The 25,103-nt window shown below is 39.9% G+C and overlaps 1 protein-coding gene across 1 annotated transcript in view; it reads left to right on the top strand.

Annotated features, from left to right (window-relative positions):
* MRPL13 (mitochondrial ribosomal protein L13) overlaps nt 1–8,962 on the top strand; it is a 42,564-nt gene extending 33,602 nt beyond the window's left edge. The window contains exon 6 of the mRNA XM_081816473.1: nt 8,689–8,962. Coding sequence (XP_081672599.1) covers nt 8,689–8,710 — 22 coding nt within the window. The 3' untranslated portion in view covers nt 8,711–8,962. The remainder of the gene's footprint in view (nt 1–8,688) is intronic.
* Nucleotides 8,963–25,103: the final 16,141 nt, after the last annotated feature.

Raw genomic sequence — 25,103 nt, 5'->3', positions numbered from 1 at the left:
TTTGACTTATTTCGCTCAACATAATACCCTCCAGTTCCATCCACGTCATTGCAAATGGCAAGATCTCATTCCTTTTGATGGCTGCATAATATTCCATTGTATATATATACCACATCTTCTTTATCCATTCATCTGTCGATGGACATCTTGGCTCTTTCCACAGTTTGGCTATTGTGGACATTGCTGCTATAAACATTGGGGTGCACGTACCCTTTTGTATCCCTACTTTTGTATCTTTGGGGTAAATACCCAGTAGTGCAATTGCTGGATCATATGGTAGCTCTATTTTCAACTGTTTGAGGAACCTCCATACTGTTTTCCAGAGTGGCTGCACCAGCTTGCATTCTAATGTGGGTACATACTTATACATTACAATTTAAATGGCCAGGACTGTCTAATAGAACTTCCCACATGATGAAAAAGTTCTGTATCTGAGCTATCTAATATAGTGGCTCTTGGCCACATGTGGGTCTTGAGTACTTACACTGTGGCTAGTGTGACTGAGGAATGGAACTTGTATTTTTTGTCATTTTAATTAAGTTTCATTAGCCCCATGTGGCCACTGACCACTTTAATGAATGTTGCCATTTTAGGTGTTTGCCATTTCATAAAGTTCTGTTATTAAATATTATAGACATTAGAGTAAAAATGAAAATATGTAACACACTGTGCAGGGCAACCCATTGAAAATGGGATTTCTCATTACTGGTAGATTTGCTTTCATGAGAAAAAAATTTTTTTCTCCTTTTGGAGAAAGAGGCTGCTTAAAATATGCTCTCATTCCACCCAAAATAGCTAAGCCAACAATATAATCTTCTTGGGAATGTAGCAATTGGAATTTAGTCAAGATAGATCTGATGGTGAATCTGCAGAGACTTGACTGAAACAGATGTACCTGGATTGCACCTAAATCAATAGGCATAAAAATAGCCTGCTTTGGTTTTTGTTTCCCTAGTAATAAAATTTAAAATATGTTGATAATATAGAAAGGTACATTTTTTAATTGGAACTGTTATTAGCTTTTGGTCAATGTATGTTTATTAGCTTTTCTAGTAGAAACTAAGGCTTTTGAGCAACTGTCAAACAGTAATGATAGTCAGAACTAAGGTTTGAACCCAGTAGATGATTGACAAAATTGTTTTAATCTTAATTAAAAGTTCCATTTTTGGGATTTCCTTTAAATTATTTTAAATTGCTTATAAAAGTTATGTTCTCTCAGGCCTAATTTCAGTTTATGCAGATCTTCTTATGCTAGTTGTATAGTCATTTTTAAAACAATGTTAGACAAGAAGGAAAGAAACTGATATTTATGAGACAACTGAACTTTAATAACTAAAAGTCATTTTCTTGTATGAGAAGTATTGCCTATAAACCTCACTTCTTAAATTAGTGGATATACTTGGTGTATTAGTATTTTTTATAGCTCATGCATACATAGTGTTAGAATATGTTATGAAATTATAATTTGTTTCTTGATGGTACAAAATAAATGTGTGGTTGCCATGTGCAAGTGATGATTGGAGGGTATGCACGGAGAATTTGTTTGTCAAAGAAAAAGCAACAGCACTGTTTTTTCTTCACAATTCATTTGCCTGCATTGTGGCTTTCAAATGGTGAACTTATTTTAATTCTGTCAGTAATTATTTCCATAATCATTGTAGTTTTGCCAACACATTACAAAACCACAATAATCATAGAAATTATAATGCTATCACTGCAATGGAAACTTTTCATTATGTAGGGTAAAAATAAAACTTGGATCATTTTAAACTTTATTTTCATTTTTACAAAATTCTGTAGGAGAGCTTTTCTTAGGAAAAACAAGGTATGTGGAAAATTTCAACTGGAGTTGCTTCACATAGTCCACAGAGTGAGTGATGTAACAATATGAAAAAAGAAATATATTTTTGTATTCCTCACTCATTAAGTCCGTAATGCTTTATTTTAAGCAAACCCCTCACCTTTGTATAGAAATTAAGTGTGGAAAGGTCAGCATCAATAAATCTTGAAAAGAGTTGTTTATAATGAAAACCCATGTGTCCAGCGGTTAATGCCCTCTACAGAGTGTGCTATTGGAAGTGTGCCTGCAAAGAAGAGAGTGGCAGGGATGGAAGTGGAGAGATACGAGGGCAGTCATGATTGGCCCTAACTTGTCTTTGCTGAAAGCAGGATTTGGTTTATGTTTCCTGGGTGATGCCTCCAGCACTGTAAAAGGAACACAGGTGTGGGGACATTAGCCCTGGAAAAGGGCCTTGGTGAGCATCCTGTGTAGTCTAGTCTGTAGCTCTAGGAGAGAGCAATGATTTAAACTTATACCTGCCCTCCGATAGGAAACTTACCAGTTCTAAAAATCTACAGATTTTCAGTTGTATTTAAATTAATATGCAGAAAACAATATTTTTACCTATGCCTATTTTATAAAAGTGCTTCACATCAGAGGCTTAATTTATTTAAAGACCGTAAAGAAGGATTTTTACCTTTTCAAAACCCACAAGGAATTGGGATCTGGACATCTTCAAGATTTTCCATAATTTTATGCTAGTCTGGTCATATGGCATTTTCCTACAAGATTTAACTTAATTTGCTGCTCTTCACAGACAGAAGTTATTAGCTGGACTTCAGGAGCAGGATTATATTCCAATTTTCCCATTATTTCAACCAGCTCAGCATTGGCAAAAACTGTAGACCTCAGTATTTCCAGTGCTGAATTTTGCTCAAATTAGACATTCTAAACTTTACTGTTCTTTTGGCTATGAACAGATTAGGACTGGTTGTTAAAATTAAAAACAATCTCTACTTGAACAACCAAACCAAATCATTCCAAGCCAATAGAGCTTACAACTTAAAAGTGATAATTGAATGTAACAGCAATTCCTATTTTTTTTTGAATTTTTAAGTATATTATTCTTACATGTATATTAAGAGCTTATATATCATCCCATTTAATCCTCATTTCAAAAGAGATTTCCTTTTTTTTCCTTCAGAATTCATGTCTCTTTTATTTTTTTCATTTTTTTATTTTATTATGTTATGTTAATCACCATACATTACATCATTAGTTTTTGACATAGTGTTTCATGATTTATTTTAACTGAAAAAAGCAGTAAGTTGATTTAAAAAATTTTTTAACAATCCTATTAATTTAGTTGTTTGTTTTTTAAAGCACTATTGAACTTTTTCTTATCAGGATTTGGTACATGGTACAGTGCCTGGAGAAATGAGTATAAAGGCACCATTATTCTGCCTCACGATTTCCTGTACGGCTGACATCTTTAGTTCAAGGAATATGTAATGTTACCAGATTTCCTGTGACTGTTTATTCTAAATAGTTTCATCAGTACAATGGACATGACTTAAAACTCAATCAAACTGACCTTTTATTGCTCTTAAGATTACTCCACTGTCCAAATTTTATTCTCGTTTGTTTTTTTTCTCATTTAAATATTTTGTTGGAATAAACATTATACTGACAAATATTATTTATGAGTGAAAAGACATAAGACCTAAGGGAGAATAAAATATTTTTGAGATTTATTACACTTAAGTTATACCCAATTTCGTGGATTCACAACTGAAATTCAAATGCTTTTTTCTTCTGCAAAATAAATTATCTTAATGGGATAAATAATATTAAGTGTCTAACTGAACCATCACATTATCTGTGTGTTTTATAGCTTTATATTTCATTTTATTCACAAACCAAATGGATCTGTCCCATCATTTTACAATGAAAACTAAAATCTCCCTAAAGATTTTTCCTGAAGTCCAAAGATAAATTTTTTTATAGAAATGTCCCCATTTTCAAGATAATTTAAAATGTGTTGGCCTCTGTCAATCTTTGTCCTAAATTTTAATGAGTGGCGGTATTTTGCCTGTTTCATTTAGTGAGTGACTGGCAACATTTTGCATAGGGATGTCAGTGGTAAAGGATTTGCTATGGAAAATTGAGAATTTTGTGAGAGGTGGTATGATTTTAACTTTCAAGTTTCTGAGCAATCACAAGTACCATAGAATACTTCTTCAGACAGCCCTTTTTTAAGTCCTGTTTCTTCATTCAAAAAAGTGATTTTTTTAAAAACCATAGTGTTTGAAGGCAGTTTTCTGCTAGTGACAAGCATTAAGTGCAAAATGAATTACTGCTATAGAACATTTAGTAGCTGTGTAATTTTAGCACAATTTAGAAAATGAATTAAGGAAAGTCTTAATGTTGGCTAATTCTTTGAAGATGCATTAATCTCCCAAATTACCCTAAATATATCTACGAAAGCTTAACATTTTTAGCTTTCACCTCAGAGGTCAAAGTGTACATATGTGTGTGTGTGTGTGTGTGTGTGTGTGCATCTCCCTCTATGAGAAAATGCACGGTCTACAGACAGAACTTTGTCTTGCTTGCTGCTGTGTTCCCAGTGCCCACAGGTAGACCTGACATTCAGTAATCTTTGTTCAATGAATAAATGAGTGGAATCTTATCTTCCTGAAAGAGGAATTGACTTTTAATTCATCAAGTATGGTAAATTCATATTTTGGGCTTTGCTTCTTTCTTAAAGCTGGCTTAATAGTTATAGCTAAAATAGAAATTTTCCTTAACAGTCTGTGCTTTAGTGTAACTCTGATATATTTAGTTTTGGATACTTTGTATTACATATATAAAGAAAAGATTATGGTAATTTTGTTAAAATATAACTTATTTCTGTCAAGGAAAACATTTCTATAAAAATTAATAGAGATTAATTTTCTGTAACAGCATTTGAAATGTCTCTTTAAAGATTTCCTGAGATTATTTTAGAATACTGTTATTTACAAAAACATTAACCTTATTTAAGATTATCTTTTATTTTAAAACTTCATGATTTTTTATTTGCACTGAAACAGCAACGAAGAACTAAGGCAAATAGATATAGAATATAAATTTGCTCATCATCCTTCTAGCAAAGGATTAAGTCATTTCATTTAAGTTCACTAAAGTTTCAAACAACATTTAAGCATCCATACTATGAAAAGCAATATATTAGATGCCAGGTGTCTTGCTTTTAAAAATTATTTAATCTAGTAACTACATGGACTACAATTTAAGCTTTCTTTGATGATAGATACCAAAGGAATTCCGGTATCCAGCCTCATCAGTACATGTTATCATAATTTAAAATTATTATTGTATCGGAAAAGCTTAAAACTGCCTGTCAATAAAGTCCTCTCGTGGGTAGAGCTGTGAAGGATACTGTACAGCAAACGGAATCACCTCTGGCTAAGGAGGAAGTATGTTACCTTCTCTTAGGCGCAGCTTAGTTTTAGAAATTTACTTCATTTGCTTCTTCAGCATCTTCAAATAGTCATCCCCTCGGTCTTATGAGTAGCTCTGTGGGAGGTCTAAGGTGAACCCTTGCTAAGTCATCCTGTGGTCCGTAGACCAGCACTGCAGCATATCGGAGCTTGTTGGAAATGTAGAATCTTGAGCCCCTCTACAGATTAACTGAATCTGAATCTGCATTTTCACAAGAGCCCAAGCGATGTGTATACCCACTGAAGTTGGAGAAGCACTCAGGTAAATAGACCTCCCCTCCCCTTTCTTACCTTGGATTCCTTTTAGTGGAAGAAGGTAAGCAGTATAAATGCATTTGGATGTGTGCCTGCTTTTGTGTGTGCACGTGCGTGTGGAGAAATAAAACCGTATTTAATGTAAAAGCCTCACTTTTCCCCACAAGGGTACCTACTGAACGCCATATAATACCATTAATTGCCTCCAGTATAAGTTGATGTTTCTGGCTATGCCAACATCTAAAGTACCTAGTCCCTTGGCCATGATATTGTTTTCCCCTCCTGGAAGCAAATTAACAATCCATAAAAGATCCTGACTACCTTCTGTAAAAAAAGGAAGAGTTTGTAAAACAAAGTGGCATTTTCAAGGCAGTCACTGTACTGTAATGACAGATATCTTACAGATATCCACTATATGCTGGGCACTGTGCTAATTGCTGGAGACGTAATCTCAGTTATACGGGGACCCTGCCTTCAAAGGAACCAACAGCCTACTAGAAGTGATAGAATAAAATGGTGCATGCAGGCACTTGCAGTCAGGAGGTCTGCACTAGGTCCCTACCATCCACTTCCTAGCTGTGTATCCTTAGGCTAGTCACCCAGCTTCTCTGAGCCTCAGTATTGTCAACTATACAATGGGATTGATAAAGTGTCTTCCTCACAATGTAGTTATGAGAATAAAATGAGATAATGCATGTGAAGCAGTTGGTGTACTTCATGGCATCTAATAAGCATTCAGCACATCTTACATAAGTAACATTTATTTACATAAAGTCAAGTATAATTTGAGAAACACTGTAATAGAAGTATGCATGAGATTCTCTGGCAATCTCACAAAGAGGAGCCCTAAGTTAGAAAGGAAGGTCGTGGAGGGCTACCCAGATGATGTGATTTTTGAGGTGGATTTTGAAGGATTAGTCAAGTCTATCAGGCAGAAAAAAAGCTCAAGTACCCAAGTCAAGAGGTATGAAAGTTTTTATCTGGGCAGTAGCGGGTAGTGTAATGGGATCAGAATGTAAAGGAATGGGATGTAGAAGGAATAACTCAGAAGTGTTAGCTGAGGCCGTGTCATGGAGGGTTATATATTGGTTTCTGGGCTGTTTGAATTGTGACAAAGCAGTGGAGGACTACTGAAGATTTTTTAGGCAGGGCCACTTGATATGCAGAAGTGGGATGGAAAAGAAGGAATTTGTGGTAGGGACTCTTGACAGGTCTCCCCCTTTGCCCCCTTTCTCCTAAACTCCACATCCTAATTGCTAGCTGCCTGTCATGTCCAAATCTTACCATTTTCAAAACCAAGATCCTTCCCCCCCCCGCTTCCAGTCTGTTCCTCTGCCTGTATTCCCTATCCTGAAGAGATCAGCAGCGTCGCCATTCACGGAGGTCTTCAAGCTGAAAATCAGGGATCATCCCTGAATCCTCATTTTCTAGTAGCTCCTTCTTCCTCCATCTCCCTGGCCCCTTCCCTTTTCCCTGTCCCTTCCCACCTTCTCCCCACCAACATGGTACTTTTCTGCCTCTTAAATACTGAACCTGTCCTTTCTTCTCACTCATCACTGTTACAGCCCCAACACAGCCCTCTTCTGTATCCTTTATTCCTGCCAGAAAATCTTCTTGAAACAGATTGGGGCCTTATTAGCCCCCTAGAGCTTTCAGGTCACTACCTACTACATACCTTGTATCACGGATTACACCCTTCACACACATTTCCAGTTTTATTTGTAAATCCCACCAAAAGGTCCTTTTGTCATTTCATTGTTACTTAATAAATTAACCTTTGGTGTGGAAACAACTAGACTAAGCACATTTAGTTTTAGCGAGTGGAGTTGCAGAGACTTCTTGTTAGGACCTTAGCTTAGAAGATTCCTTTCTGATGACATCGTCACCATCCTTTAGTCGTAATTACATGAACCAGCTGAACAGAAGAAGTGGTTTCAAATGTGCTGGTGTCTCTTGACTGGGAACTGCTTCCACTAAATTGAGTCACTAGCCAAAGATTAAAAGGATGCACTTTGGAGCCACATTCAGCTCTCGAACCACACTGTCATTTCCCAGACTTTGGATGCAGTTTTTACATTTGGAAAGAGATTTCAAACAGTGACAGAATTCCGCAGTTTCTCCTCTAGTTGTTATAGAACAGCTGATACGGTGAAGCATATTTGGCTGGTTTCCCAGATCAGAGCCTGTATTCCTCGGAGTTAAATAATAACTTTAAATTGTAATGTAGTTTATTTACTCAGCCACTAGACTGTTGGTCTTCATAGCTGAGCTGTCTGGTATCTTGTGAGTATTCTGTTGAAGAAAACATGCTGTGAGTGTAGAAAGGGACTAGATAAGTTATTTCGGGGCAAACAGAGTTCATCTACTTTTTAAGGGAACTCAAACTATCGAATATTTTTACAGCTGTTTCAAAAACATCTATTTAATTTACTGATTACAAACTCCCTTCTGAAAATCGCATGGGAGCTCAACACCTACAAATACACCTATGGAAAAGATAAAAGGACACTTGAACATTTTTTTGCATTTTGTAATTTCCTGTTCTTCATTTTCTCCACTGTTAAGATTTAACATTTCCCTAAAAAAAAGTGTTTTTTGTTTTAATTTTCTACTGGAAGTAACTTTCAAGTATGATTAATCCTATAAATGCATGAATGAGGAAAAGACCAGTTATATGTATGTAATTAAAATATCAAAGGCCTGGTGTTTATACATTTATTTTGTATTTGTATCATAATGAAAAATAAATTTAGCATGATAAAATAATATAAATAGGGAAATTACTCATTCAAAAATGGTCTTGATTAGGCAAATCCATATGCTTATATGGATTTTTAAAGATCATAGCAGTCCTTTCTGTGAAAAAGTCTTTAAGAAAGTATATTTAAAAATAGAACAGAAATTGAAGTTTTAAGTTACAACATTCACGCACAGGCACAAGGCAGTCTATATTTATACTCTCGAAAGAGCTTGGGAATTGTCACTTCACGATGATTTGGCTTTAGTGTTTTTCACCAGAAATCTAATGCTTGTAGATAATTTCTCAATGAACAGTTACTTTCATTTTAAATTGAAAAATAATCTTCCTTCATCAGGCAGGAAAAAATGATAGGATGATTCATAAAGAAAGAAATGTTGATTTTTGTCTTTCAGACCTGAAGATTATCGCCTCTAGGAGAATGAAAATTGCTGGAAAGAGCAATGAGGTGACTGAAGCTTCTTCCCGATGAGTCTCCCGAGCTACAGGCCGAGTGAGGCAGCTGCTGCGTTTTGACAAGGAACTTGTCATGGGCACTGAAAGCTTGTGGAGAAAGATCAGGAGGTGATAATCCTTCGATAGATACGTTATTTTATAGAATTTTTTTATTATGTAGTCCAGTTTGGATGTTGTACATGATGATAAGAATAAAATTGCTTAGTTGTTTAACTGTTCAATTTTTCATTTAACAAAAACACAAACCCTAGTGTTGTACCTAGGTACAAACCTAGGTGCAGATAAAGTTGCCGACAAGTGCCCGTCGGTGCAGATTCCCTCAAGTTCCGCCATCACTGTTCTGCCCCCCACCCCCCGCCCCGGGGAAAACAAGGCCCACTTTCACTTTTCCTTTCAGTGATTATTTTAGCTAACCTCCCAGCTCAGAAGGGTAAGGTTTGCGCTGAGGTATTTACAAAGCGCAATCATCTTTTTCCCATATAGCTCTTGGTCTCCATGACCCCAAAATAAACTATTGCCTGTCTGCTCCCTGGAAATCTCACTGCCCTGCCTGTGCTACCATGTTCAGACCCCTGCACGGTGTCTCCGGATCTTCTCCTGTTGGCTCCTATTCACTTCTGTGCAGGGCACTTAGACTGGACTGCTGAGTTAAATATCCCTAGCAGAATCTCTTGAGAAATTAAGGCGTGGAGCCATTGTATTTGGGCATTTTTGTGGGCGTTTGATTTTTTTGCTTTTTTTCTTCTCTTGTCCTGGCCAGTCAAGGAGTGAATTTCAGACCACCTTTCCCATTCACTCAGCAAACAGGTATTTGCCAGGCACAGTGCTAGGTGTTGGGAAAATAGAAATCACACGTGTCTTGCCCCAGCTAAGAGCATATACAGTCTACCAGAAAGGAGCTGTAGATCGACTTGTAAATAAGTGCCCTTGGGTGTCAGAGGTGCAGACATTAACTCTGTATGAGCTGTGATGTTAGTAAGTATGTGTAGAGGAAAACAGTAACTAAAATTAAAGAGGAAGTATTGCTAGTAAGCATCTGCCAACTTGCCAAACACAACAGCTTTATATAAGTGTATGTAATCCATGCAGCAACCCTATAATGTACATAATGTAACCCACCCCATTTAAAAACAGAAAAGCTGAAGTAGCAACAAGTTAGGTAACTTGGCCAAGGTCACAGAAGTGAACTGCTGAGTGGTCATCAGGATTTGAGTCCAGGCCATCTGGTTCAAAAGCCCATGGACTTAGCCACTGCTCACTGAGAAAAAGTGTTTATGTTTCTGTATCACAAATTCTGTAATAAAGCAAGCATAACCTGGTCCAGGTCAACAGCTACTATTTGCAAGGAAGTGGCAGTTCTATTTTAAACCGTTGGACCAAAAAAGAAGCTCCCCCCTCCCTTCCCTGTGATGTGGTAACCATAGGTGTGAGTCAATATGAAATAAGCCTCCAGCTCCTGATGCAGTAGCTTTAATAGAGAGGAAATTAGTCTGGTGTAGCCCGAACACCTAAAACAATGCCCGGCAGGTATTTCTTGATTGAGAAAGGCTCACTAAAGAAAGCCTTGGTTTCTAACTGCAGGATTTGAGGAGGTGAGAGCAGAGCAACATGCTCTACAGTAACATTGAGCCCAGTTCTCATCATATTCAGTAAGAATATGGGCACCGATCACCATAAACCCCGCTCTCACTTGCTGTGGGAGAGCCCCCTTGGTGGGGGAGGGGCCGCCTGACCCTGTAGAACCGTCTAGACCTAAACAAAGGCTATATTGGTGGACTGAGTCGCTCCTCCTTACCATTAGGTGCTGACTCCATTTTGCATATGGAGAAAACCAGAGCAGGGAGGCTTTTGCACTCCGTAAATGGCCTCCCGAAGCAGACTCTATTACAGACCTTCCTGCCCTTTTGCCATTGCTCAAGAGTTTAACAGCCTGACCTGTACGTGTCGTAAGAGAGCACCACCACAGGTAGCCAAGCGGAAATCACCACTCGCTGTAGGGGACCCAGTAACCTCAGGGAGGAAGACAAGACCGACCACTGGAATCGTGGCTCCTACTGAAGTCATCACTGAAATGAGGAGAAGAAACAAAAGAGAACTTTTGTTTTCTTACAGAAAAAGAAGGAAACCGTAATTATTTCAAGAGTCCTATGGGAAGGAAAAGAAAGCTGATATATATAGATATAGATAGATAAATATATATATAATGGCTATGTGTAATGTGCAAATTGGTGCAGATAAATAGGAATCAAATCACTAAAACCAAATTTGTATTGGTTCATACGCGGTTTTGCACTATTCGCTAACACCAGGTAAACGTGAAAAACACCATCCAGCTGCGCATAATGACCGGTGGTAGAATAATACAAAACACCTCTCTCAGTTTTCCGCAAGTGCATCGCCTACTGTATTCTCTCAGGAAAACACAGGGTGGTGTCCTGATCATAAGTGGCAAAGGAAAAGCCTTAGGCGTTGCAAAGCTCTGAAACGAGAGTGCTCTGTTGCTGTCGGCGGTCGGCCTTAAGCACACTCATGAACACAGGAGGCAACACTGAAAACAAAAGAGGCAAGAGCGTAATCTTAACTTCCCAAGAATCACCTGTTTTCCAGGCAGCTGAAGCCTGACAAGCACTCATTTGCTGGGGGTTGAAGGTAACCCCAAATCTGATGCAGCACGAGAGCACTCTGTCATCTCCTCATTGGGGTCACGCAAACAGCTTCTTTATGAGAGGTGGGAACTAACAAAACCAGAAAAGTCAGATTTCTGTTTGAAGCTAATGCAGAGGAACGAAAACCAGGACAAGGACCAGGACCACAGCCATCTACCTCCAGTATCCCATTTCATTCGAAAAACTTGAATCTTCCTTTTACCTGTTTTCCATAGTTCAAAAACCACAACCTCTCACTATAAACACCTCCACTAAGCCAACGTCATGTCTTGTCAAAACATTCTATATTTACTATCATGTTTCTTAGGAACTTAGGTTTAAAATTATGATAGTTTTCTTGTATCACAAGACGGTACAAGGTCTGAGCTTCCTGCCCAACTCCCCTTTTCCCATAATCCCTGTTATTTTGGGAGTGCAAAATTCTGCCATCCAGGGATTATTTTTTTAGGAATGCATATGCCATGTTATAGGGCAGACGGCTCTACTCACTGTAATCGCTGGTTTGGCACCTCCTTCTGTCAGGCTGACTCTTGTGGGGCCCTAAGAGTTCACCGTCCCCCAACCCCAGCAGAAGTTGGCTACATGGGAGATACCGTGCTAAAGTCCGGTGCCATCTCCTTGTCGACTCTGAACCCGAGTTGGGAGCACCTCCCTGGAAGGCCTCCTTCGTAGGCGCGGTGGCCTGCCCTTCTCTGCAGGCGGGGCCATCCCCAGGCTTCCATCAGCACCTCGCAGGTGGGCCAACACAAAGCTAGGTTCTACAGCGGGCCCTTTAAAGGCATCGTTGCCCAGAATGCAATCCTTTTCTTGCCTGTCCTAATTCCTACTCCAAATTTACAAAGCAAATACAAAGAACTAGGACCAGTGAGACTGATAATGTCCCTTGGTGTGGACAGGCCGGGCCACGTGCTGACCCAGAGGCGAGGATTGTGATAATGAAGCAATGTTGCCATCTTTAAAAGTGATTGCAAAACAGAATTTTGTTTTAATTGTAAGGTTTAATTTAGATGAAGGAGGTTTAAAAAAACATGCAAACGGCCATGATCAGATTCCCACCATAGTTCCTCCTCTGTTGCGAATTCCCTGCTAGCTGCACCCAGACACTGTCACTGTGCTTGTGATCCCGTCTTTTTTTTTTTTTTTTTTTGCTGCATGATTTGTTTTCTGACCTTCTTTCCTGTTGAAGGGGCTTAGTACCACATGTAGCAAGAACAACACTAACTGTCCACTGTTCTTCCTGGCTGAAAACTTCCCGGTGGAACAGGTAGCAAGTTCTGAATCTGCAAAGCCTTCGAGCCCCAGGAGGGGTTCTGCTGCCAAGCTCCACAGTGCTGAGTTTGAATTGGATAAAACCCTATTTAAGAAGGTATGATCTTTCCAAGACCGACACGAAGGCTACATTTCAACTTAAATACAGGCTCTTACAGAGAAATGGTATCTCCCTCTCTGCCCAAAAATCTGAAATAAGAGAGTTGAATAGTTTTGCAGCATCTCGACCGCTCAGGGCTTCACCTTAGAAGAATGTAAATCTGAGATCAGCTACTGGTAAAACAGATGGGTGCCCCACACGCGCCCCAACTTCTAGTAGGCTGGCCGCCAAGGTTTAGGATACGTTTTCCACATGAAGGCAGCAGAAACAGGACCTCAGAAGGAGACACGGGTTTGTATCTGTGCCATTTGGTCCACGAGAAACCCTTTGATTTCAAACAGATCTTTATTTCAAGGCTTAACTTTGCTTTCACTGCCCTCACTTCTCAAGTCCAAAGGTAATACTCATTAAAGCCTTGCAAACAGAGGCCCCTAGAAGACCCTACTGTTTCAAGCGTGACACCTGCGCTTTATAGGGTGCTCTGGTGGGACTCCAGCTCGTCAGCCTATATTAAATCGTTCAGAATCACCACTCCGAAGTGATGATGCCATCCGACGTCTTTCGCAATCACAAAACTCAAAGGGGTCTTGGTATTTAGAGAAAATTTTGAGTATAATATAAGCAACTATCTTTGACTTTTTGGCAAATTCACAAAATCCAAATAAAATATTTTCACAACTTGTGTGAGAAAAATATTGCCAGTTATTTCATTATTACGCACCGTTGCCAGCACCGTGTATAGGTGGAGTCAGTAAGTCATGAGAAATGTGAATATGTGTACCCTTCAGAAAACTGGACCCCGAAGTCTAAACCTTGGAAGCGGTGATTCATCAGCCGGCTCTCCAGTCTATATTAACAAAGGATCAGCTGCTGTGTTTCATTCAGCCATTCAACCAATGTTTATGTTCCGGAAACTATTCTAGGTGCTTGAAATAGATACGGGAATAAGTTTCCTGCTATCATGGTGTGCTACTGTGATTTATAATAAGAAATGTATATATTTGGTCTTCATCCTGTTTCTGGCACAGAGCTAAAACTCTTGGAATTTCCTAACTGGTGAGAGTGGTAAAGATGTATTTTGTTATATTAACGAGATGACTTTGGGATCGCACCTAAGGATGGGGACTGGTTGCCAGAACCAGCCACAGAGTAGAGGATTGGAGCCTTCAGTCCCACCCCGACCTCCAGGGAAGACAGAGGGACTGGAGGTTGAATAAATCACCAGTGGCCAGTGAGTTAATCAGTCATGCCTCTGTAATAAAGCCTCTGTGAAACACCGAAAGGTCAGGGTTCTGAGAGCTTCCAGGTTGGCGAACCAAAATACATCCACACATCGACATGCCGGGCCCCAAACCCCATGGGGACAGAAGCTCTTGTGTTTGGGACCTCACCCTATGTGTCATTTCATGTAGCTGTTGATTCGTATCCTTTTAATACCCTTTGTAATAAGCTGGTGATCCAGTGAGTCGATGGGCTGCCTGAGTTCTGTGAGCTGCTTTAGCAAAGTAATCAAACCCAAGGAGGGAGGCGTGGGAACAGTCAGGAGGCACAGGAGACAACCTAGATTTGTCGTTGGTATTGAGTGGGGGACTGAGCTCTTAGCCTGTAGGATCTGTCTCCAGGATCTGACTGTCTCCAGAATTGAGTTGAATCTGTGGGACATGATCAGTGTCCATAGAGAATGGAGTTCATTACTTGAGGTGTTAAAGAAAAAGCACACGTTGGAATGGGTATCAGTTTCACACTGGAGTCTACATTCTAGTGAAGGGGTGCGGACAGCAGACAGAATACGTTACCTAGAGAGAGGTTATATAAAGTTATATTCGTAGGTGTTAAGTATGAGATCTCTCAGCTATTGCCACGATCCTCTTGCACAACACCACTCGAAAGCGATCATTTGTTTTTTTCCTTTCGTGTGTGTGCAAGTCAGCTGGAGTTCAGCCAGCTGGAACTGGGCTTGCCTTCAAGCCACAGTCTGGGTCTGGGTCTATTCCACACATCTCTGGCCGTCCTTGGGCCAGTGGCTGCTGGGGGCATGAGGCACATTCTCACGGTGAAAGACAGAAACACAAGAAAGCAAGCCTAACCACGCAAGCAAATTTCAAACCTCCGCTTGTGTGATGTGCGGGGATGTCCAGTGTGTGTCATGCTGGTTGATGTCTTCCAAGGCAAAGTCAAGGGATTGGGAGGTATTCTGCTACCTTGGAGATAGAGGAAGTGGGCGGTGAAGTGGATATTTTATATATTTATATTTTATACACAATTTACCCAACATGCAAAGGGAAGAAGAGGTTGACTTCTGTGGTTTTTAAGCCAGAGTTAGCAGGAATTTTGACAGATTGAGTAGAGTGGGAAAGAAAGAGGTGATCCACTTTGACCCTTTAACCAAACCTCTGGGCACTCACCTGTGGCTTCCCTTACCCCAGTATGCCAAGACAGTGAAATAAGAAGAAAAATGAAACAAATTTGAGTCTTCTTAAGGAAGTAAAAAAAAAAAAAAGTTTTTCTTGACCCTGCTTTTTGCACCACACACTCCCCTATTTCTTTGCTCCTTTTTGCACCAAGACTCATCCAAAGAGTGGAATATACTTGCTCTCTCCATTTTTTTATAATCCCTCTTTTTCTCTTCAATTCTCTCAAGCTTTTGCCCTCGCCATTCTACCAGAATTGCTTCTTGATTCGTTTCAAATGACCTCCACACTTTCCATTTATCTCAGAATAAAAGCCAACATTTATACCATGGCCCACAGCCCAGTATGTAATCTGGCCCCCAGTGACCACTCTCATCTTATCTCCTGCAACTCTTCTTCTGCTCCTTCTGCTTGGCCATGCTAACTTTACTGCTTCTGGACTACCCCAGGCATCTTCCCACCGAGGGCCTATGCTCTCGCCATTTCCACTGCCGTGAAGGCTCTCCGTGGCTTCCTCCTCCCTGTCCTTCAGGTCTTTGCTCAAATGTCACTACTCATAAGGCCTACTCTGACCACCTTATTTAAAACGATAGCCCTCTTCCTTCTCACCCTCAGCTCCTTCAATCCTCTTACCTTTACTTTTACGTAACACATTCTTCCTATGTGTGTGTGTGTCATTTACTTACTTACTAGGTTTATTGTATATTTTCTATCATTCTCACTAGAATACAAGCTCAAATGAGAGAGCGATTTTTGTGCCTCAATCTTGTTGCTGTATTCCATGCGCCTGAAATATGCCAGGGATACGTTGTTGTTGCACATAACCACATGCCCATAGTCCAAATGTATGTAATAACTTGGGCAAATCGCAATGGTTCCTAACTAGTCTCCCGGACTCACATTTCTACCCTCATATTACATATCCCTTCTGCTCACCTATGGCTTAGCCAGAGTTATGGTGGATAGTTCTGTGAGTTCAGACGCAACTCTGCTGGCAGCGTCCTATCTCATGCGTATGCTAGGAACTTCTACTTTCTGTCTCATAGTACTGTCATGCAAAGACAGTCCCCGAAATTAGAAGTTAATACCCCCAAAACCAAGGCTCAACCAGTGAGAGACAGGGAGTCAGAGGAGGAAAGCTTTAGCCTCCCACCCTCTGGAGACAGTTCTAAAAAGCAGTCTCTCACTCCTCAAAGGGCATGAAGGAACTGAATCCACGCAGCCTACAGCAGTGATCCTGATTATCTATCTTTATATTGACTTTCCCTTGTTCCCTGTCTCATTTGCACTGCTCTTCATTGCTATTTCTTTAGATCACCTCCCAAATAAACTACCTGCCCTGAAATCCTTGTTTCATCCAAAAGAACTCAAGCCAACACATACCAAAATCCATCCTTACATTGAAGCCAAAGAGATACTTCTAACATATCACTCCCAAACCAAAATACTTTGGTGATTCCCCATCACCTGGTCTAAAATCCACACACCTTAGTAAGGCCTATAAGTCTCTGGCAGAGTTTTGTAAGCCCACCTCTCCATTCTCATCTCCCTCTACTTCTATTGTAGGACTTTACATTTCAGTCCTTCTTAACCATTGGTAATTGCCAAACAAGCATGTCCTCATGCCTCTATGCCATGGAATAAACTCTCTTCATTTATTCTCTACCAATCCCATTTCCACCAATGCTCATACATCTATTCTTTCCAGGCATTCTTAAGTATTTCTTCCCCCTTGTTATCTCTGTCCCATGTAATACATCAATATAACCATTGTTTTATTGTGTTATAATTGCTTATTGCTCCATCGATGAGCTGAGCTTATTGAAGGCAGAGAATGTGTCTCTTCTTTTGTGTATCCCAGCACCTAACACAGCGTGTGGCTCACGGAAACCTCTAAGAGTGTCTGGCACATAAGAGGCCCATAGTCTATAATAAATATTTGTTGCATGAGTAACGGCAGCTGTATTAGCTACAATATGGTTAGCTAATGTAACACACACACATATTTCTGGCTGTTGTTACTCTATAAAAGTTTATTTCTTGGTCATGTAACAATGCAATGCAGATGTTCCTAATCAGTCACTGGCTTTTTGCAAAGTCATTCCGGAACCCAAACACCTTCCATCTTATGACTCCAGCCTCCTAAAAGACCTTGTAGTCCTCTGCATTCAGGTAGCAAATGGGAAAAAAGCAAGTAAACAAAACACACACACACAGACACACACACAGACACACACATCTTAACTTCCTTGACTCAGAAGTCACATATATATTTCATTGGTTGAGAACATGTTATACAGCCATACTGAGGGGGTCTGGGCAATAAAAATCTACTTTGTATTCGAGAGGACGAGAATATAGTTTTAGCGGAAGCTAGCTAGTCTCTAACATCGAAGCCAATAGGAAATTATTGGTACACTAGATGTAAGTGTCTCTTTGGTGATACTGGAGTCAGGAAGGTAAGAAATCTAGACTTTCATCAGTTAAGGAAAGAATGTATGGACAAGAAGTCCAAGATAATATAATCCCTAACAAGTTAACAAAGCAGGTGACTGCTTCCAAACGCACTTGCGTTCGCTGTAGTCAGGGCCTGCTTTGATAGGAATAAAAATTCAAAAACCAAATAAATGTCAAGATTCAAAAATGGTGTCCAAGCCACAGTCTTCCTGGTAACCATACACATCATTGTTCAGCTGTCTAGAAATATAACAATAGAAGCCATCAGCCTATTTCCAATAGAAGCCATCAGCCTATGTCCACACTGCCAAGCTACTGGGTTCATGGCCCCTTTGATCACTCCCCATCCTTGAACACTATCTTTAGCCATACAGGTATATTTCCAATTCCTTTCAAAAACACCCAGATACAGAATGGTAGATATTTCAGGAGAAGAAAAGTAAACATCCCCAAAGCTGTAGAATGTGGACAGACTGTTATTGCTCCCTGCACAGCCGGCTTTTGAGTCATATCCATTTTTTCTAGCTTTTCCATTGCTCTCAGTCACGAGAGCTGTGGCTCTGTCCTGGTTTGATAAACCATGCTCATACCTGACAGTGGAATCAGATAGAACCCATTGGCAACGCTCCAAGGACACGAGCAGGAGCGAGCGGACATGGAAGAGTTAGTTAGCCGGCCTTCTAATTGGGGTGTCCAAATCGGATAGCTGGCATGTGCATAAAAAGAACTCAATTTGGGAAGTTGAATCCTGTCAGCCTCCAGACTTGCCAGTTCACAGGCATAATGTGAGCAGGACGTGAGAAAGGACAGGTAAAGTGAAAACACGTGAATTTTCTAATAACTGACTTCTCTTCAATACATCTAGTCAGTGACACATTCAAATAAAAATGACTCCTCACAATGAAAGCTGAGTTGGTTAATGATTTTGTGACATAGTTTTTAGTGCATAACAGGGATACAATTTCATCAGGATTCACTGATTTGGGCCAGATGACAGGAGAATGAAAAATGGAGATAAATGTCTTCAGTAATTACACTTCTCTTCGCTGTCACGCTCACTTAGTTTTGCTTTGTTACCACACAACATTCATTTTAGAGCTGAAAAAAAAAGGTATGTTTACTTCTCTGGATTTCATTATAAAATTTCTTTTAAACTTAAGTTAATGAAGCTGAATTTCACCACATGGGTCATGGGTCTTTTCTAATCAGTGAGATAAAATGCAACTAAACAAAGAAATAAACAACTAACAAAATATGGTAAGTCAGCCAGCATGTGTTTTTTATTACTTAGCAAGATACAGAGAAAAAAATAAATCATTACCAACATTTATGCATTTACAAATGCTACCAAAACAAGCAAATCATTCCACCATTCCTGGTAATGCATTTAACCTCCTGCCCCTTTTGTTCTGCTTTTAAAATTATCGTGGCCTACGATCTTTCTAAATATCCTAAAATGACTCATTTTTCTTCATTTATTCCAAGTCATTAGTTATGACGAGGATATTAAGAAGGTAAAGTCTTTATAAAGCAGAATTTTATTTTAAAATCTTTTGTGATTTTCCTGTAAAGTGTTAAGCTTCTGAGAGCACACGTTTTTTGCACAATGTTTTCATGCAATACAGAAATGTCAAAAATCAGCATTTCGGTGAAATTAATACTTTACTTAAAAACCTGAAAGTTCCCCGCAATCCCCGCAAACACAGGAGATAACCATGGTTAGGTGTCTGGAGTTTATTCACCCCAATCTTTCATTATGGATAGATGAGAGCAGAATAATAGATAAATATCATACATACTGTTCAGCAATTTGCTTTTTTCATCTAACAATACAGTTGAATATCTTGTGTCAGCCACATGTGTAATCAAATTAGTCTGATACGTAATGTAAAAATATTGCAAGTTTATTCATGTAGTTAATTTTTCTTAGTGACAGAATAATTCTAAAGAGTCTAGAAGAACCAGGACTTTGTAGCAAAGGAATTCTCTGAATTCTGAGCTTGTCTAGCACAAATGAACCTTTTACATCAGTGTTTCCAAGGCCACATCAAATCAGAATAAGATGTTATGATTTTTTTTTAAACTAAATATTTTGGTTCACACCTTGGAAACCTCCACTCTACATCTGAACAGCCCTTCTGTTGGGGATGGCCCAGAGAGATTAAGTCCTGTCCGGCTGTTGTAGTTTAAATTAGTCATCCTCAATCATCCCACCCTGTTTCGTCCTTCTTAAGTCCCTGTTGTCTGCTCATATTGTACTTACTCTGGAAAAAGCAGAAAAACCTCAAAAACCAATGTGCCATGCTAAAGTTAGTCTCTCTTCCTCCTCAAGTTTCTAGCTCACTTAGTGATATTACCATTTGCTCCATCTCCCAAACTTGAAATCTTGAAGCTCTTCTTACCTTCTGCCTGTGACCTCACCACCCCCCTTATCCCATCAGTCATCAAGTTCTGCTCATCAGACTTCCTCATCTGTTCTCAAAGCTGGCCCCTCCTCCTATTCCCCATTGCAGGGCTGTGGGGCAGGCCCTCGCCTTCTGACCCGCAGCACGGAACACACAGGAGAGGGGCCATGAGCTATGGCAGCAACCAGAATTAGAAACCCTTCTTTGCCTTTTCTGTGTATTTGTGTAACATTGGACGTGTTATTACCTTACGTGTTTGAGCCTTTGTAAAAAGGGAATACTTCGCTTAACTTGTGAAAATCAACTTAATGTAGGGTATCCAGAACAGAAGCTAGCAAATGGGAAGTCTTCATGAAATGTCTTTTTCCTTCCTTGATCGTCCCCAACACCAGTCTGTCACGCACACTGGATCAAAATTGTGCCTCCAAATAATAAGTGCAACCAGATTGCTCATTTGCTTAGATATCCAGTGATTTCCTACTGCCGTCAGGCAGAAATCTGAACATTTTAGCCTGGGATAGATCTTCCACAAACTGGTACAAATGACCTTACCCACTTCCAATTCCAGCAGGAAGTGAGGAAGCTCCTATGACTCTGTATTCATCTTTTCTTCTCCATCACCCCAATCCATGGCTGAACCCACAGCAGATACTAGTTACAAATCCGACGGATGCATGCATGCATGCACAGAGAGATGGATGGGTACATGAGCCCATGAATAACTAGATTTATAGGAAGACATGACTTATATACCTCTTCCTCACATTCTGCAATACTTAATAGATCTCAATTTGCAAGTCCCTATAGAAGCTGATCATTTGTTCCTAGGCTTTATTCCTGTCTCCCAAATGTAATGGCTAATATATAGAGAAAACTCTTCCTACTGCAGACAGGTTATAAATGAAACTGTGCCAGGATGAAATGATTCTACAAACATTTACTGAGCAGCTTTCAATGCTAAGCACACTTGGGCAGTTGGAGAACTCCTAAAGAATGCACACAAATAATATGGGGACACAGAGGTTAAAGAACTAACTAGAAAAGGGGACTGTGGTGTCATGGTTGTCAAGGTTGTCCAGGTGGTCGTGGTGGGGTTCAGGGAAGACTTCATATAGGAAGAGGAACCTGGGTGAGTTTTGGAGGTTGAGTATAAATATAAGTAGGTCATTTAAACTGAGGTGGGGCAGAAAAGGGCTTTCCAAGTGGGAAAAAAAAGGCAAGCAGGTCAAAGATAGAGAAATAAGAGAGAACATGCATTAAGGGTTTTGCAACTAGTTTATTGTGGCTGTAGTTTGGAGACTATGAATAACTCAGCTGAAAGATACATTTCAAAATAAAATAGGGAAAAAAAACAGGTTGAAGAATCTGTGGAAACAAAAATGAAAGAGGGAGAGAAGGAAGCGGAAAAATCTCCAGGGGATCTCGTTCATTCCTGTGGCCTTTAAATGCTACCTACAAGCACATGACTCTTAACTTTATGTCTCTGACCCGGATTACTTTCGAAGCTCCAAATGACCTACTTAGCACCTCACACTCAGTTTATCTCCGAAACTGAACTTTTCCACCTCCCTGCCCCAAATCCATGATTCTCAGAGGGACAGATGCGTCTCCATCGCCCAGTTGCTTACGCCAGACACCTGGATTATCCTAGTCACGTTCCTCTCCTCGTCTCCATTTCTAACGAGTCCTGTCAAATCCACCACCTTGGTTCAGTCCTCCACAAGCTTTCATCAGACCATGACAATAGTGTTACTAATGTTCCCTCATCTACTGTGATCTCCTCCAACCAACCCATTCTCCACTGTGCAACTAGAATGATCTCAAAATAGTGTTTCTCAAACTGTAGTTCACTGAGGTGCTTGGTTAAAAAAAAAAAAAAGCAGAGTTTCCAACCCAGACAACTGAAGCACGATCTTTGGGCATTCCTCAGGGTCCAGGAATTCATACCTGAATAAGCCCTATCACCATCCCTTTTTGCCATTAAAATGTAAGAGTTACCAATATGTGAGGCAGAGTAGCCTAGAGATTAAGAGTGGATACTTTGAGTCAGAATGTCTACATTTGATTTCTAGCTGTGTGTTCTCATGTAGGTAACCTAACTTTTCTGTGCTGCTGTCTCTTCACCAGGACAATTAAGAAAATAGTGAACTAGCTCGTTAGTTGCTGTGATGATCAAATGAATTAAAACCTAAGGAGTAGCTTTTATTGCTTCTCACCAATATTTCTGGTTCTCTTCTGCATCCTAGCATGTGGGAAGATTGTACTTCTTCACCCCTGTGGAGTTCGGTGGGTTCAGGCGATTTACATAGACCAATAAAATGTGAGTGGAAGTAGCGTGTGTCACTTCTGGAGGAAGCTGGGGGAGATGATTCTCCATGGCCTCTCTTCTCTTCTCATAGCAATCATGGAGGTACATGCTGATATGGAAGTGTCGAAGAAATTGTTGTTACCGCAGCATAGTACAACCCAACCTCACTGGTTCAACTTTAAAGACCTTGGAGTAGGCCTGGCCTGGAGTAACTGCTTAACGACAGCTTCAGAAGAGAATTCCAGCAATGTGGCTCTTTCAGTTCCTAATGTCTCAAGAGCTTAATACAATATGCATCTATTTCTTGGTTACACAAGAGAGCAGGGAAACTGTCCTCCATGTCCTGGCTCATTGTTCCACACTGCTTCCGTCTGAGACAAGATAAGGCTGGAGACCACAGCAATGTAGGCAGGATTCCAGCTGGTGATTGAGATTTTAAGTTCCATGAGAAACAATTGATGGAGCAGAGGAGTGACATGATCAGGGGTATGTTTTAAGCTAGTGACAGACTCAAAATCTAAATCGCTAACTGGCACATTGCCTACATTGCTGTGGTCTCCAGCCTTATCCTGTTCACTCCCCTGCCACACTGGCCTTTTAGCTCCCTGAACATGAACAAGCACCTTCCTGACAAAGGGCCTTTGTATTTGACAGGATCTGGGCTTGGATTCTCCTTCCATGCCTCTTCTTATCTTCATGTCTCAACTTAAACATCAGCCCCTCAGAGAGACCATCTCTGTCCACCCAGATGGAAGCAGATGCGCCTTTATATCCTCTTCATATTCCTTTCTCAGCACTTTTCTTGTGTCTTTCATACTATCGGACACAACTGGAGATGAATCTTGCTTGTTTATTCACTCCTTTCCCGTCTTCTCTAGCACTAGAGAGGAAGCTCCATGAAGATAAACCCACATTTCTCTTATTCATGTTTTTATCCTAAGAATGAAACAGTTCCTAGTATACAGCAAGATTAGTTATGAGAGGATGGAAAGGGGCAGAGGAGGTAGGAAAAGAGAGGGAGGGTCATCCTGCAATTAAATTGAGGTTTTCCTGAATATAAGATACTACCCTAAAACGACTATTCCCCAAAGACATTGAGAGTTTCTAACAGAAGTGATGAGAATTCTGAAAAGTAATGTTTTTCTTTATATGGGACGATGCTTTCTTACTTTTAGAAACGGGATAAGCTATAAATTAAGATATAAGTATATTCCTGCCAAAATAGGTAAGTCAATAAAAATGCAATTCAAAATCAGCTTTTCACAAGGCAATTTATTGTAACCACAAAAGTCCTGAATCTGAGTTTCACTCAATAAAAATCTGAAATACTGGGTCCAAGTGATGACACTTCCAAACTAATGGAACCTTCCTGTAGCTTAAATAAACAGATTTAGACCATCAAGTGAAATCAAAGCCAAGCGTATCTGCATAACTCAAGAATGATATGAATGGATTAGAACCTCTGGTAGTTTATGTGTCACCATTTATTAGAGACTTTGAGAGTCCTCTTAGTGCCACGATATTAGACTATGCTTTTCCAAGAGCCAAGCACACAGAATATTCTCTCTACTCACCTGTTAAAAGACTAAGAAATCTGATATAAAAATATGAAGTGACTAATGACATACCCTAGTCATTTACAGAGGAGTTCTCTTAGGTGATTCTGGGTCAAGTCATTCTGATCAACCTTGTGCAAGCTTTCTTTCTCATCAGTCCTGCTTCCTACATGTGGAATGATTTGCCATAACTAAAAGGAAACAGCTGTTGGTTATCTGCTCACGGTCTTCTTTCATTTCCTGCAAAGGCACCACAAAACTCTTTGCCTTGATCCCCAAAGGCACATACGTAGACCTTACTGTTTGAATCCTTTGGCTGGAGAGGTCTTAAATCAGATCTGTTTGGTGAAGGAAACCAAAGAAGGTCGAAAGACCTTACTGATCTAGGAAGAATCCAACTTCTTGTTATAAATGACCCCATCTTTACTTTTTACAATTAGCTGTTACTAGGGAGATGATACAGGAAAAGAGCATACACTAAGTTTGTGACTCTTCCATTTTATTTTCAACAAGCAAATAATAGAACCGAAATCTTTTTCAAATATCTAGATTTTTCCTTTGTGAGCAAAAGATATATTATAGTTCAGGTGTTAGAGTCTGTTAGGTTCAATCTCATATCCTTTCTTCCTTTCTAGAGTTTTTCAGACTCTTCTTAATACCAGAAGAAAGATGGCTCTTTAGTCAACTGTTGGTAAACTACTGGTGAACATTTATTTAGCCCCAGTCTTGCGTTTTCTTGTGGGTTTTAAATGAATGGTAAAATTCTACCAGTCTTGGGGTGCCTGGGTGGCTTAGTCAGCTGAGCATCTGCTTTCAGCTCAGGTCATGATCCTGGAGTACCAGGATCGAGCCCCACATCAGGCTCCCTGCTCAGCCGGGAGTCTGCTTCTCCTTCTCCCTCTGCCCCTCCCCCTGCTCCTTCACTCACTCTTTCTCTCTCTCAAATAAATAAAACAAAATCTTAAAAAAAAAAAAAAATTCTACCAGTCTCTTAGGCCCAAATCAACTGCTTCTTCTGTTAAGCTTCTTACTACACAGGATGAATGAGTAAATGAATGAATGAATGAAAATTTGAATGCCTGTCTAAAGGAAGCCAACTGTTGTTTTTCTGGTTAAAACTCAGCTAAGACTATAGAAGTTTAAGGTGACATTTAGAAATGCAGTAAAAAGAATCCACATACG

Source organism: Leptonychotes weddellii, chromosome 4 (genome assembly GCF_054177405.1).
Source record: "Leptonychotes weddellii isolate Sample4059 chromosome 4, ASM5417740v2, whole genome shotgun sequence".
Taxonomy (NCBI): Eukaryota; Metazoa; Chordata; class Mammalia; order Carnivora; family Phocidae; genus Leptonychotes; species Leptonychotes weddellii.
Note: the sequence above shows the minus strand (reverse complement) of the source record. Positions and strands in the feature narration are given on the sequence as shown.